At 46.6% G+C, this 12,254-nt stretch overlaps 1 protein-coding gene across 3 annotated transcripts in view; it reads left to right on the forward strand.

The window, feature by feature from the left end:
* The window catches only part of myo1ea (myosin IEa), a 207,996-nt gene that overhangs the window by 83,016 nt on the left and 112,726 nt on the right, over positions 1-12,254 (forward strand). For all 3 annotated transcript variants that reach the window (XM_072470699.1, XM_072470700.1, XM_072470702.1), the window contains one exon: positions 9,965-10,096. In XM_072470699.1, coding sequence (XP_072326800.1) covers positions 9,965-10,096 — 132 coding nt within the window. The remainder of the gene's footprint in view (positions 1-9,964; positions 10,097-12,254) is intronic.

Genomic DNA, 12,254 nt, shown 5'->3' on the forward strand with positions numbered 1-12,254 from the left:
CCCTATAACCCGCAGCCTAACCGAGTGACCTTTACCCTATGACCAGCAGCCCCCCCGCGAAGTGTGTTTGCTGGCGGCTCACTATTGGCTGCCGACTGGGTCTTCCAGCCTTGCTGATATCTGCGGTGTTTTGCATGGTTCGCCAGGGATCCACCACGAGGGGCGTCACTTTCGGTGGGACAGGAAGATTTTAAAAAATGAATTTGTCACATGATTCCTGTATTTTCCCCCGAATAGAAAAGCCAGCATTGTCCATGTTTTGATTGTCTCGCGCAAATAGTTCAGTCTCTGCTCATTGAGGATAACGGAAACTAATTCGATGATCTAAAATGAACGAGGCTTTGATGAAACATTTAAATACCAGTCAATAAAAACTGGGCACAGTAAGAAGTCTTACAACACCGGGTTTTAACCATTAGCATTGAATTGTTATCAGTTCTAGTTATGTTTGTATCTGCTTGCACAATTTATAAAGGGCGTGATATTCCGGCCACGCAACGCCGCGCGGCGAGCTGCTTTTCCAGCGCTCCCAGGATCTACCCGCTCCCAGGATCTACCCGGCTCGCAATGCTTCACGAGATTCAACGCAATCTCGTGAGACATTGCAAGGGGAATCCCACCCACAATGAGCAGGATCAGTTTTTGGCAAATCTGCATGTTAAAATGAGGCAGTAAGCCTCACTCTAATGTGCAGATTCCCGAGGTACCTGAGTCTTTGGGATTCAATCCCTTTGCCTTGGGACTTCAGGCAAGTGCCTTTGGTACTGGTCCACACAAATGGGGACCAGATGGAACGGGTCTCGTGGGGGGTTTCCAAGAGGATTGGAGGTCCCCAGCTGCATGCCGTTTGGGAAGGGTGGTGCCCTGGCAGTGCCACTTGGGTACCAGCCTAGCACTGCCAAGGTGCCCAGGACACTTCCAGCTGGCATGTGCACTGCCAGGGTGCCATGGTGGCATTTTCTCCGTGCACGGGAGGTGTTGCCTGGTGTGGGTATTCGGAGGTGCGGGAATGGAGGTGCCGGGGGACCTTCCCATGTTGCATTTGGGCTGGGGGGGGAGGTTGGGGATTTTTTTGTGGGCCTGGGAGATCGGGAACCATTTAAAAATGGCATCCCAAAATCTCACTACAATGGTGAGTTTCGGTGAATAGAGCTCCCCATTGTAAAAAACTGGGCTATGACCGGCCTTGGGCGCCCATTCCCTGTTTAGGCCCCTTATTCAAAGCGAGGCGCTTGAATAGCCACGTGTTCTCAGCACTACGAGTGCTGGGAGACACGCAGCTAAACGCGATCGCTCGGGGACTCTGTTCCCTTTTGGGACGATCGGCCCTCAAAGTTTCTTGCAGATTTTGCCATTATATTTAGGGGATTAATCCACACGTGAACAACGTAAAGCAAAGCAACCTTGATGTAGGTAAAGTAAAATGGAAATAATACTTTTCCAACCGTCAGGGGGTGTACTTAGCTTTGTTTGTATTTCAGTACCAAATAATTATCTCGGTCCAACGTTAATGCTGAGCCTTAACTCAGATGAAAGGCCACGCAGCTGTTAGCCAAACACTGTGTCACCTGAGCAGATCTTCTGATGGCTGGGAGACTTTGAATAAATATATATATTCTCCACTCCCGTGCTGAAGGCTTATAAGTGGCGGCAGATGATGCAAACATGTGGGGACAGTCACCTGGATTGCGCTCGGCAACCCCTCCCTGCAACCCCCTTCTCTTCCCCAGCCCAGGTGTACGTACGAAACCACCCCAACTGTTGCATCGGCGAATATTGACAAAGAGCGCAGATCAACTGAAGTTGAACCTGAGACCTTTCATGTCTGTACAACAGACCACTTAATATCCACTTAATATGAGGTAACCTGAGGAATTGAGACGAACACTCCCTCCTATTACACTCCAGTTTTGTTTCTCTCCTCTTATTATTTTGTTGTTGAGGGAACAAATACAATTGCCTCTTTCAACATCACCTCTTGAACCCTCACTCCTTTCCTGGCGCTACAGTATAAATGTTTTTTCTGTTTAGGAACGTCCTCAGTTGCATTCTTTTCCTGAAGTGGCTCTCACTGGGCTTTTGAAAGAAAGAGGCAACTATAACATCATTCTCTTTTTTTTTCACCGCGCGCTGATTTCCGTGAAGGGCAGTCTGAGGTCAGGGCGTTTGGGGCCTCCTTGAAGAATACGAGGGAACCCGCTGAGTTTTCACAACCAATCGGCAGCATCATTACCGCTTTTGTGCTACCCGGCCCCACAAATTGCTGAGCTGATTGAATCCAGGTTTCACAACTCGCCGAGGTGGTTGCGAAGCTGGATTAACATCCCAGAACGTGTAACGAGACTTCGGTTCCATGCTTTGTGGTTGACCCTTCAGTGCCCTCGGGTGACAGGGAATGGGTTATCGACATTCCCTCACCTGTGTCGCCCACACCGTCGAGAACAAATGAAAATTACACAAAAGAAACAGGACGGGCAAGCACAGTGAAATCTGTAGGCTTAGCAATTGTGTCTCAACCACAAGGGTGAGAGGCTGTGCCAGGAATTAAACGAGAAGGTGCGGTGGACCAGAGGGCCTCTCGCATTCAATGGCCTCCATGTGACAACCTGCGTGTTTTTTTTAAACATGCTGGTTTCAGCTGGCCCTCCGATATTACGGTGGAATAAAAGTGTTTGTTGTGCAGTGGATACGGGAACTACAGAAGCCACAGTATATTTCAAAGAAGGAAATACATGCAAGTGAGGGTTTCTCTGTGCATTCTGTTGCTCTCTGCATTCATGCAGTGAAAGATTGAGCATGTGCTGAGCACATCTTGTGTAACTCCACCACCTACACAAGGAATTGGGAAATGGCAGGTCTGGCTGGTTGGCAGGCAGCATTGGAGACCTCGCCCAGCTTTCCAAAGATCAAAAACTGAGGTTAGAGACTGAGAAATGGTACGTTTCGGCATGTGGGAGACTGCTGATGATTCCCCTGCTAGGAATTTTATAATATTATTGTATGGTGCTAAGCCTTCAATTATTGGAAGCCTGAGCAAAAGGAAGAAGTGCAGCAGCCAAATACACAAGAAAGGAAGAGGAGTGAAAAAAGAGGAATAAAACGGCTTTAAAAGAAGTAGCAAGTCTGGTTAAAAAGGGCAGCAAGGGGGCAGCACGGTGGTGCAGTGGTTAGCACTGGGACTACGGCGCTGAGGACCTGGGTTCGAAACCCGGCCCTGGGCCACTGTCCATGTAGAGTTTGCACATTCTCCCCGTGTCTGCGTGGGTTTCACCCCCACAACCCAAAAGGTGTGCAGGTTAGGTCGATTGGCCACACTAAATTGCCCCTTAATTGGAAAAAAAATAATAATTGGGTACTCTAAATTTTTTTTTAAAGGTCAGCGAATTTGTGCGAATAATTGGAGAGCTAGCAAAATGAAACAGAAAAGTAGCCAGCTAATAATAATAATAGTAATAATCTTTATTAGTGTCACAAGTAGTCTTACGTTAACGCTGGAATGAAGTTACTGTGAAGTGCCCCTAGTTCGCCACACTCCAGCACCTGTTCGGGTACACTGAGGGAGAATTCAGAATGTCCAATTTACCTAACAGCACATCTTTCGGGACTTGTGGGAGGAAACCGGAGGGCCCGGAGGAAACCCACGCAGACATGGGGAGAACTTGCAGATTCCGCACAGACAGTAACCTAAGCATGGAATCGAACCTGGGACCCTGGCGTTGTGAAGCTACAGTGCCAACCACTGAAATTAAACGAGAAGGAACTCCATAGGTTCTCTATAGAAAGGATAAAGGTAAAAGTTAATTCTGCTGGCAAAAGTATTGGCTGCAATAAAGCATCTTTTGCAATTCATACTTTTGTTTTTATCGGATTTATTTTACTTGATATTGAGATTCCACCAAATTGAGTCGTTTTGAACTTTGTGTTATCAAAACGTTCCTGAGGATGCCGTTCTTGCTTTAATAATAATAATAATAATAATCAATTATTGTCACAAGTAGGCTTCAATGAAGTTACTGTGAAAAGCCCCAGCCCCTTTTATGACAGTCATGTAATACAAAGTCCCCGAGCGAGAGTATTTAGCCACATGGCTATTCAACACTATCTGAATGGGGTAAGTGATGCCGCGGCCGCTTATAGCCCCAAAGGGCATGCAGCTGGGGGCCTTCAATCCCCTGGGAGACCTCCACGAGTGCCGTTCCATCCGGTCGCCATTTGTGATGACCAGTACCAAATTGCGCTCGCCCAAGGTCTCCGAGGCAAAGTGGTTGAATCCCAAAGCCTCAGGTACCTCGGGAATCTGCACATTAAAGTGAAGCTTACTGTCTCGCTCTAATATACAGATTTGCCAAAATTGTGGGTGGGATTAACATCGCAACGTCTCGTGTGATTGCGTTGAATCTCGCGAGGCGGTGCAAACCAGGTAGATATCTGGAGCGGCGTCTCCCGGCTTTCAACGGCCGCGCTGCGGTGAGCTGTTTTTCCGGCGCAACTTGGCCATTGGATTCTGCTATTAATCATGTTTTGGGAGAATCGCGCCCTATATTTACGATCTTGATGAGTCAGGTGTGAGGAGAGGCTAAGGCAAGTGGACAACAGGTGTTTTTCTAGATGATGGAAGGGATGAATACTTTTGCACTTTCCCTAGCAGCCAAGTTCAACTCTGTATTAGTGCAGATGTTGGAGGAAATGTGTTGATAGTCTGGGCCGATCCTGATAGGACAGAAAATGATGTGACTTCCTTCTCGACGATAGTTTGAGTCCAACCAGAAGAGTTGGTGGGACTACAGGTCAGAACTGGACCATCGAGCCCATTCTTTATTCTTGATGACTATATCATGAACTCCCTCCTCCCCATCACTGAGATCTTTCTAAGTTCAATCCCTATCGGAATCTATTACTAGCACCGTACATCTCTGACTTTTCTTGAAATTGGCCCTTTTTAAAGCTTTGACATTTAAAAAATTCAATCCTTAAAGTTACCAAGTCAACACGCAGAGTGGACAGGGCAAACCGTTAACCCATCTCAGTGCTTGCTCCAAAAACTAATTCAAATTGAAGCAAATTCATGGTCTCTACAAGAGAGACATACAAGAACCAGGCTGACAAGAAAAGGCATTGCACCTCATCGTGGGCTTGGTCTGACACTTGATCTTAGCCAAAAGGCCGAGGGTGGCCCTTTCTAAAGCTAACAACGAAATCAACTTTCTAATTTCTCTGGCGATCTGTTTCACATCTGATCCAACGCCCAAACAAAAAGTAAAAATGTTTTCGCCTCTAATCTAGCTCAAGTGAGTTAGGCTGTCAGTGCCTGTGATCACTGTCCCAAATAAATGATCTGTTTACCTCAATCACCTTTTCACAGTACTAAAAATAAGTAACTTGCCTCCCCTTAATCATCTTTTCTCTGCTGAGAGGGTTCAGTATGCTTCTACATACTACACCTGTTTTTACTGGGAGGTGGGTGACAGGAACTGAGTGGACCAGTCTCAGTCCAGGACTTCTGCTTGACCACGAGGTGATCCTGGAAAAGGCGGAATCATACCAAATGTGGCTGAGGGGAAACTTTTTATTAGCAGCCTTGGGGCAAATTGCCAGGAAGGAAAGGAAAGCATTGTTAAAATTAAAATGGTACAAAATCTGCTGCAGATTGACATTCCAAATGTAGAAGGAAAAGACTTTTCCAGATATTTTTCTTCTTGTCCAACACAGCAGGCAGCTTTTTAGCCCAGCTAAACTTTTTGCATAGCTCTGTAATCCGGGGTGGCGTTCCTTGGTTAACGGAGGAGGGTGAATTTGAACTGGGAATGTAAATGGAGTGAGGGCCTGCTCACTCCCCTTTTCTGCTTCTGGTTGGCCAACTGCAAATGTGACTTGCAGGGCAGCCAGTCCCCCTTTTGTACAGGTCAGATTTCAATTACTTCAGTGGGACCCGATTCAGACCCTGATCCTGGAGCAGGGCAGCCGTAACTGGTGCCCCACAAGGAAGCCATGGGCCATGCCCACGTTTCCCTCAGCCTAACAGAAACGTCCTATACCAGAGCCCTCCGTACCAATCACCTCGTGCCAGGAGCTGTCATTCCTTGGAGACAGCCTCCTAGCCGCACAACTCTAACGGCGAGGCAGCCACGTTTGATGAGAAAGTTGGGAAGTGACATTGTAATCGGGCCAGGTTGTTAAAATTGGCCAAGCCTCACTAATCCCCATGCCAAATGATCAGGAGACACGCTTCGCCACATTCCCGCCCTGCAGGAAAAATCAGCCCCATTGTCTCTGGAATACACTTCAGATTTCCAACACTTAAGCAGACCATTTTAGAAGCCAATTAATATCCAACATAGGAGACACTTCCCGAGCAGACCAGGTGTTAAACAGATTTATTCACGTACTGTCATTTATTGCAGGAAGCAATAAGTTGTTGAAGCTAGTCAAAAGTGACAGCTTTGAACCAACCCATGAATGGATTCAACAGACAAGCCTGTCTGTCAAGTCCCTGTGAATGGTTGTATTTGCAGATATACATATACTTCTTGGAATAACTGCTGGTTCCTTACCAACTACACACCCTCAGAATTCTATAGACAGCTTTTCCATGGAGCTACATCTTGTCCCAAGGTCTGCCGTGGATCAGTGAAAATTGTAATTTTAACTAGAATATCAAAAAGTGGAAAGGCCGGGCGGCGCAGTGGTTCGCAGTGATGCCTCACGGCGCCGAGGTCCCGGGTTCGATCCCAGCCCCGGTCACTGCCCGTGTGGAGTTTGCACATTCTCCCCGTGTCTGTGTGGGTCTCACCCCCACAACCCAAAGATGTTCAGGTAGGTGGATTGGCCTCGTTAAATTGCCCCTTAATTGGAAAAAAGGAAGTGGGTATCCTAAATTCATTTTAAAAAATATATATATGCTTTAGCTCTAATCCAGTGAAAACGTGTTAGAGCGACTCACTTCCCTGATTTGAAATAGTTGAGGGATACGGACCCAGGAAGTGTAGAAGATTGTAGTTTAGTCGGGCAGCATGGTCGACACGAGCTTGGAGGGCCGAAGGGCCTGACCCTGTGCTGTACTTTTCTTTGTTCTTTGTAGATTGACTTTTACTTTTACTTGTGACATAACCAAATTAATCTAATATTCTGGAATTTTACTGACTAAAAATCCACCCTTTGGCCTTTCGCAGAGTTCCTTCCACCCCAAACATTGCAATGTCAAAAGGGGGAATAAACGTAGGAAGCAAATTGTTAAAAAGCTTTTGGGGGTGTGGGGGCTGGCAAGCATATGAAAAACAAAATTTGTTTAAAAAGATTAAAATCAATCAGAAAATTAATTTGAAAGAAGTGATTTTGCAAAAGAAGCCAGTGTGACGTAAGGAAAAAAAAATGGTTTTCACACAGTGAGTGGTTGGGGTCTGGATAGAGCTGCCTGGAAGTGTGGTGGAGGCAGGTTCAATCGAGGCATTCATGGGGGCATTAGATGATTACTTGAATAGAAATAATGTTCAGAGGTACCGTGGAAAAGGCAAGGCAATGGCACTAAGTCATTATGCTTGTTTGGGGGGTAGCAGACGAGTGTGAGAGGTGTGGGCGGGGGCCAGCGAATCACGCGCATATTTTTGGGTTTGCAAAATATTGGGAGTGTTCGTGGTCTTAGCCAGGATAGTGGAGGAGGAGTGGACCCGGACCTTTGGAGGCGATATTTGGGGTTTCAGAGAAGCCGGAGCTGCTGGAGAGGAGGAAGGTCGATGTCGTGGCTTTTGCCTCTCTGATTGCACGGCGGCGAACTTTGCTGGAGTGGCGGTTGGCATCGCCACCGGGGCAAGCGGATTGGTTGGGTGATCTATACGACTTCCTGCGGTTAGAGAAGATAAAGTATGAGTTAAGGGGCTCTGCAGGGGGGTTTGAGGAAAGGTGGGGAATGTTTGTGACCATGTTTGAGGAGCGGTTCGTCGCAGGGGGCTGGGGAGGGCTGAAAAAGCAGAAAAATCTGTACAGACTGTATAGTTGATTGTTGGGAAGTATGTTTCCCAGGGTGTTTATTTGCTGTAACCTGTTTTGATCCATGTTTGTAATAAAATACATTTTTTAAAAAATGATGCTCATTTGGAGAGCCGGTGCAGAAACGATGGGCCGAATGGTCTCCTGCGCCGTACCAATTCTGTGATTCTGTGAATGTGCAGAAAAGACCTGAGAGGTCAAGCAGATAGGTTCACATTTTAATAAAAATAAAGACTTAGGAACTATTCTAGTTTTATAGAGTTAGCAGCACAGCTCATTGGAGCAACTTTAATGCTGCAATGTTCGTGCTTTTCAGTGTTGCTGGATTTACCTCAAACCTTTAGAAAATTAAGCATTCCAGGAAGATGGCTGGTTTTGCAGCCTTGACGGTAAATTAAAGGGTTGATCCCACAATCGGCAGATTACCCTATCAGGATTTCTCAGCAGGAAGCGTCACTCGAAGGGAGCCGCAGGGAAGGAATCACTGACCTGCAGACCTTGATTTTCCATATTTTCAAATTAATAGATTGAAAAAAAGCAAGAACTGCGAGATTTCCCAAAGTGAGATTTCCCTGTGATTGCCTGAGGGGGGAATTTGGACAATAAATCTATATCACCCCTTAACTCTAAATTCTAACAGGACTACACAGGGTGGATGCAGGAAGGATGTTCCCGATTGTGGGGTTATCCAGAACCAGGGTCTGAGGATACGGGACAGACCATTTAGGACAGAGGTGAGGAGAAATTTCTTCATCTAGAGTGTGGTCGGCCTGTGGAATTCACTACCACAGAAAGTAGTTGAGGCCAAAAACATTGTGGGTTTGATTCAAGTAAATGGGAACAAAGTGTTTCCCGGAACTCGCAGTGCCAAGAAACACATGGCTTTATAACGTGACTCGCATTGAATAAGGTACCTTAGCGGGGAACCAGGTGGCACTGCCAAAGTGCCAGGCTGGCAGAGCCAGGGTACCACCCTGCCCAAAGCACATGCAGCTGGAGACCACCTGACTTGGGAGATCCTCACAAGTGCCATCCCGTCTGGTCCCCGTTTGTGCTGAATGGTGCTCGTCCGAGGTCTCCAAGGCGACGGGGATGAATCCCAAAGCATCAGGCACCGCGGGAGGCTAGCTGTTTCTCTAATATGCAGATTTGCCGAAACGTTACCCTGCCCATAATGGGCAGGATTTACATTGCAGCATCTCGCTAGATCGCCGTGGATCTTGCGAGGTGAGTAGATCCTGGGAGTGGGGTCTCCCGGCTTTTATCGACCACGACACATTGCGATAAGCTGCTTTTCGGGCGTAGCGTGGCTATTGGATCGCGCACTGTACGTTTTCAAGAAGCAGTTAGATATGGCACTTGAGGCGAAGGGGATCAAAGGATATGGGGGGAAAGCAGGATTAGGCTATTGAATTGGATGATCAACCATGCTCAAAATGAATGGCGGGGGAGGCGCAAAGGGCCAAGTGGCCTCCTATTTCCTATGTTTCTCTGTCTGTAACTCCTTTCTGTTCCTATGTAAATGGTTAACCCGTTGTAACGCTGAAACATGTGACTGCAGTGTAAACTATAAATTTAAATTCCAGATCCAATTTTAGTTCCGGTATAAACACTAATTTTTAAAAAGACACGTTGGGAGGCAATCCAGGAAAATTGCTGCTGATTGAGTTTGGTGAAGTCCATTTATTTGCTCCCTCCTCAGACTTACACATTATTCCAGACCCTACAGCTAAGGAGGGAACTTGAAGTGAGCGATTTTAGTTTGACTTTCTAAATAACGCGTGTCCCATAAAAGGTTAAAAATATATGTGGTGATTGATGGTAAAACCCAACAGTGTAACCATGTAGTGATATAAAATCGCTGCATGGAGTTCCACAGCTCTGATGCATTAATTAAATTCTTCACTGTGTGGTTCATGACTGCTGCCTGTCCAATGCCTGCGGTTTTCTCTATTATTAAAAATATGACTGATCTGTGCAGGGGAAATACTTTGAAATCCAGTTTAGCCCAGGTGGGGAACCAGATGGTGGAAAAATCTCCAACTTCTTACTGGAAAAATCCCGGGTTGTAACACGGAATCCTGGAGAACGAAGCTTCCACATTTTTTACCAGGTTAGTAGCAAAGCCTTTGTTCACTTTCCCAGGTTACCAGGTTAGTAGCAAAGCCTTTGTTCACTTGAGAACAAGAGCATTTGACTGAAATTGTGGGTGATCTCTGGGGAGAAAGGAGCTGACCTCTCCTGAAGTGCTAATGGTGGAAAGCCCAGATATCCAGCTGTCCTCCACTCTCAAGATATGTTTAAGGGTCTTAGTGACGTTGCATTTTTTTTAAAAAGCCAGAACTAGTGAATGATGTGTTTTAAACTCACTCATAGGTAAAGGATATCATACAAATGAGCTTAAACATTAAAAAAATATATATAGATACATTTGACCTACTTTAGTTGCTAATTATGTACTATTGCTGCATTCTGGAAAGGCTGGGTGTTCCTCAGATATAGTGTGAGGAATTGTGAGGTTATTCACTTTCGTAGTAAAATTAGAAGGGGATCTTGTGATGCAGTGGGTCGTGTTCCCTACCTCCTGGGCCCAAAACCCTGGACTTGGGATTTGATGGCCAAACCGGTTGAGTGACAGCACGTGAATGTTTCCAATACGCCTGATGGCAGGCGGTTAGAGCGGGAGAATTTCCTGGTCAGCCAGACTGTCGAAGGCAACGGCAAACCACCGCGGTACTTTGCCAAGATCCTGCGTGGACTCGACAGGGCGAATGCTGAAATAATGGCTGGAGTTTTCCGTCCATTCGCTCCGACGGGATTCTCCGGTCCCGCTGCAGTGAATGGCGTTTTAGCGGAGCGCCAAGTTCTCCGTTCTCGCTGGCAGCCGCAGCGAGGGCGAACTCGGATTGGAGAATCCCGGCCAATGTTTCCCGTTGTGGGAGAGAGGAGAACTAAAAACACGGTTTGAAAATAGGGGGCATCTCCCATTTAACATGGAGATGGGGAGAGTGTTTTTCCCTGTGAGTGGCGAATCTTTGGAGCTCTCTCGGCCCCAGAGGGCGGTGGAGGCAGGGTCAATGAATATTTGTAAGGCAGAGTTAGATAGATTCTAGATTTGCAAAGGCATCGCCAATGCCCCCTTTAGGGAATGGTGGCTGGAGGAGGAGTAAGAACAGAAAAGCAGAATATTTTTAAAAGGTGTGAAACTTCTAAATGTTGATGGAAGTGCAGAAAGCAGTTAGCCATGCAAATGACACGCTGACCCTTATTGCAAGGGCATTGGAGTAAAGAATGAGGAGTTCTTACTGCAATTGTGAGGCTTCACCTGGAGCACTGTGCAGTTTTGCTCTCCATATATAAGGAAGGATATACTTGCATTGGAGGCTATACAGCAAAAGTTCAGTAGATTGTTCCCTGAGATGAGAGGGCTCTCTTATGATGAGAGGTTGAGTAACTTAGGCTTGCATTCTCTGGAGTTTAGAAGCGTGAGAGTTTATTTCAATATTGAAAGTAAAAGCCTGGCTGGGTTCCTCCTGTCTGGGGAATCTGGAAGACGGGAAGATGGGATTCACAAGCTCAGGATAACGGGACTGAGATGAGGAGGAATTTCTTCATGCAAAGCGTTCTGAATTTCATAGAATTTCATAGAATTTACAGTGCAGAAGGAGGCTATTCAGCCCATCGAGTCTGCACCGGCTCTTGGAAAGAGCACCCCACCCAAGGTCAACACCTCCACCCCATCCCCACAACCCGGTAACCCCACCCAACACTAAGGGCAATTTTGGAGACTAAGGGCAATTTATCATGGCCAATCCACCTAACCTGCACATCTTTGGACTGTGAGAGGAAACCGGAGCACCCGGAGGAAACCCACGCACACACGGGGAGGATGTGCACACTCCGCACAGACAGTGACCCAAGCCGGAATCGAACCTGGGACCCTGGAGCTGTGAAGCAGCTGTGCTATCCACAATGCTACCATGCTACCGTTCTAAAACCCTCTGGGGTAGAGAACTCCAAAGATTCAGAACGCTTTGCGTGAAGAAATTCCTCCTCATCTCAGTTGAGTATATTTAAGGTTAAAATAGACAGATTCTTGATCTTTCAGGGAATCAGCAGAATGGGGAGTGAGTGGGTAAGTGGAGTTGAGGTTGAATATCAGCAATGGTCACAGAGTGGCGGAGCAGGCTCGAGGGCCCATACCCCTGCACCTATTTTTATGTTCATACTCATTTATACACAAGGGATTGGACATTAAAAAGGAAAATCCT

This window comes from Scyliorhinus torazame, chromosome 12, assembly GCF_047496885.1.
Source record: "Scyliorhinus torazame isolate Kashiwa2021f chromosome 12, sScyTor2.1, whole genome shotgun sequence".
NCBI classification, from domain to species: domain Eukaryota; kingdom Metazoa; phylum Chordata; class Chondrichthyes; order Carcharhiniformes; family Scyliorhinidae; genus Scyliorhinus; species Scyliorhinus torazame.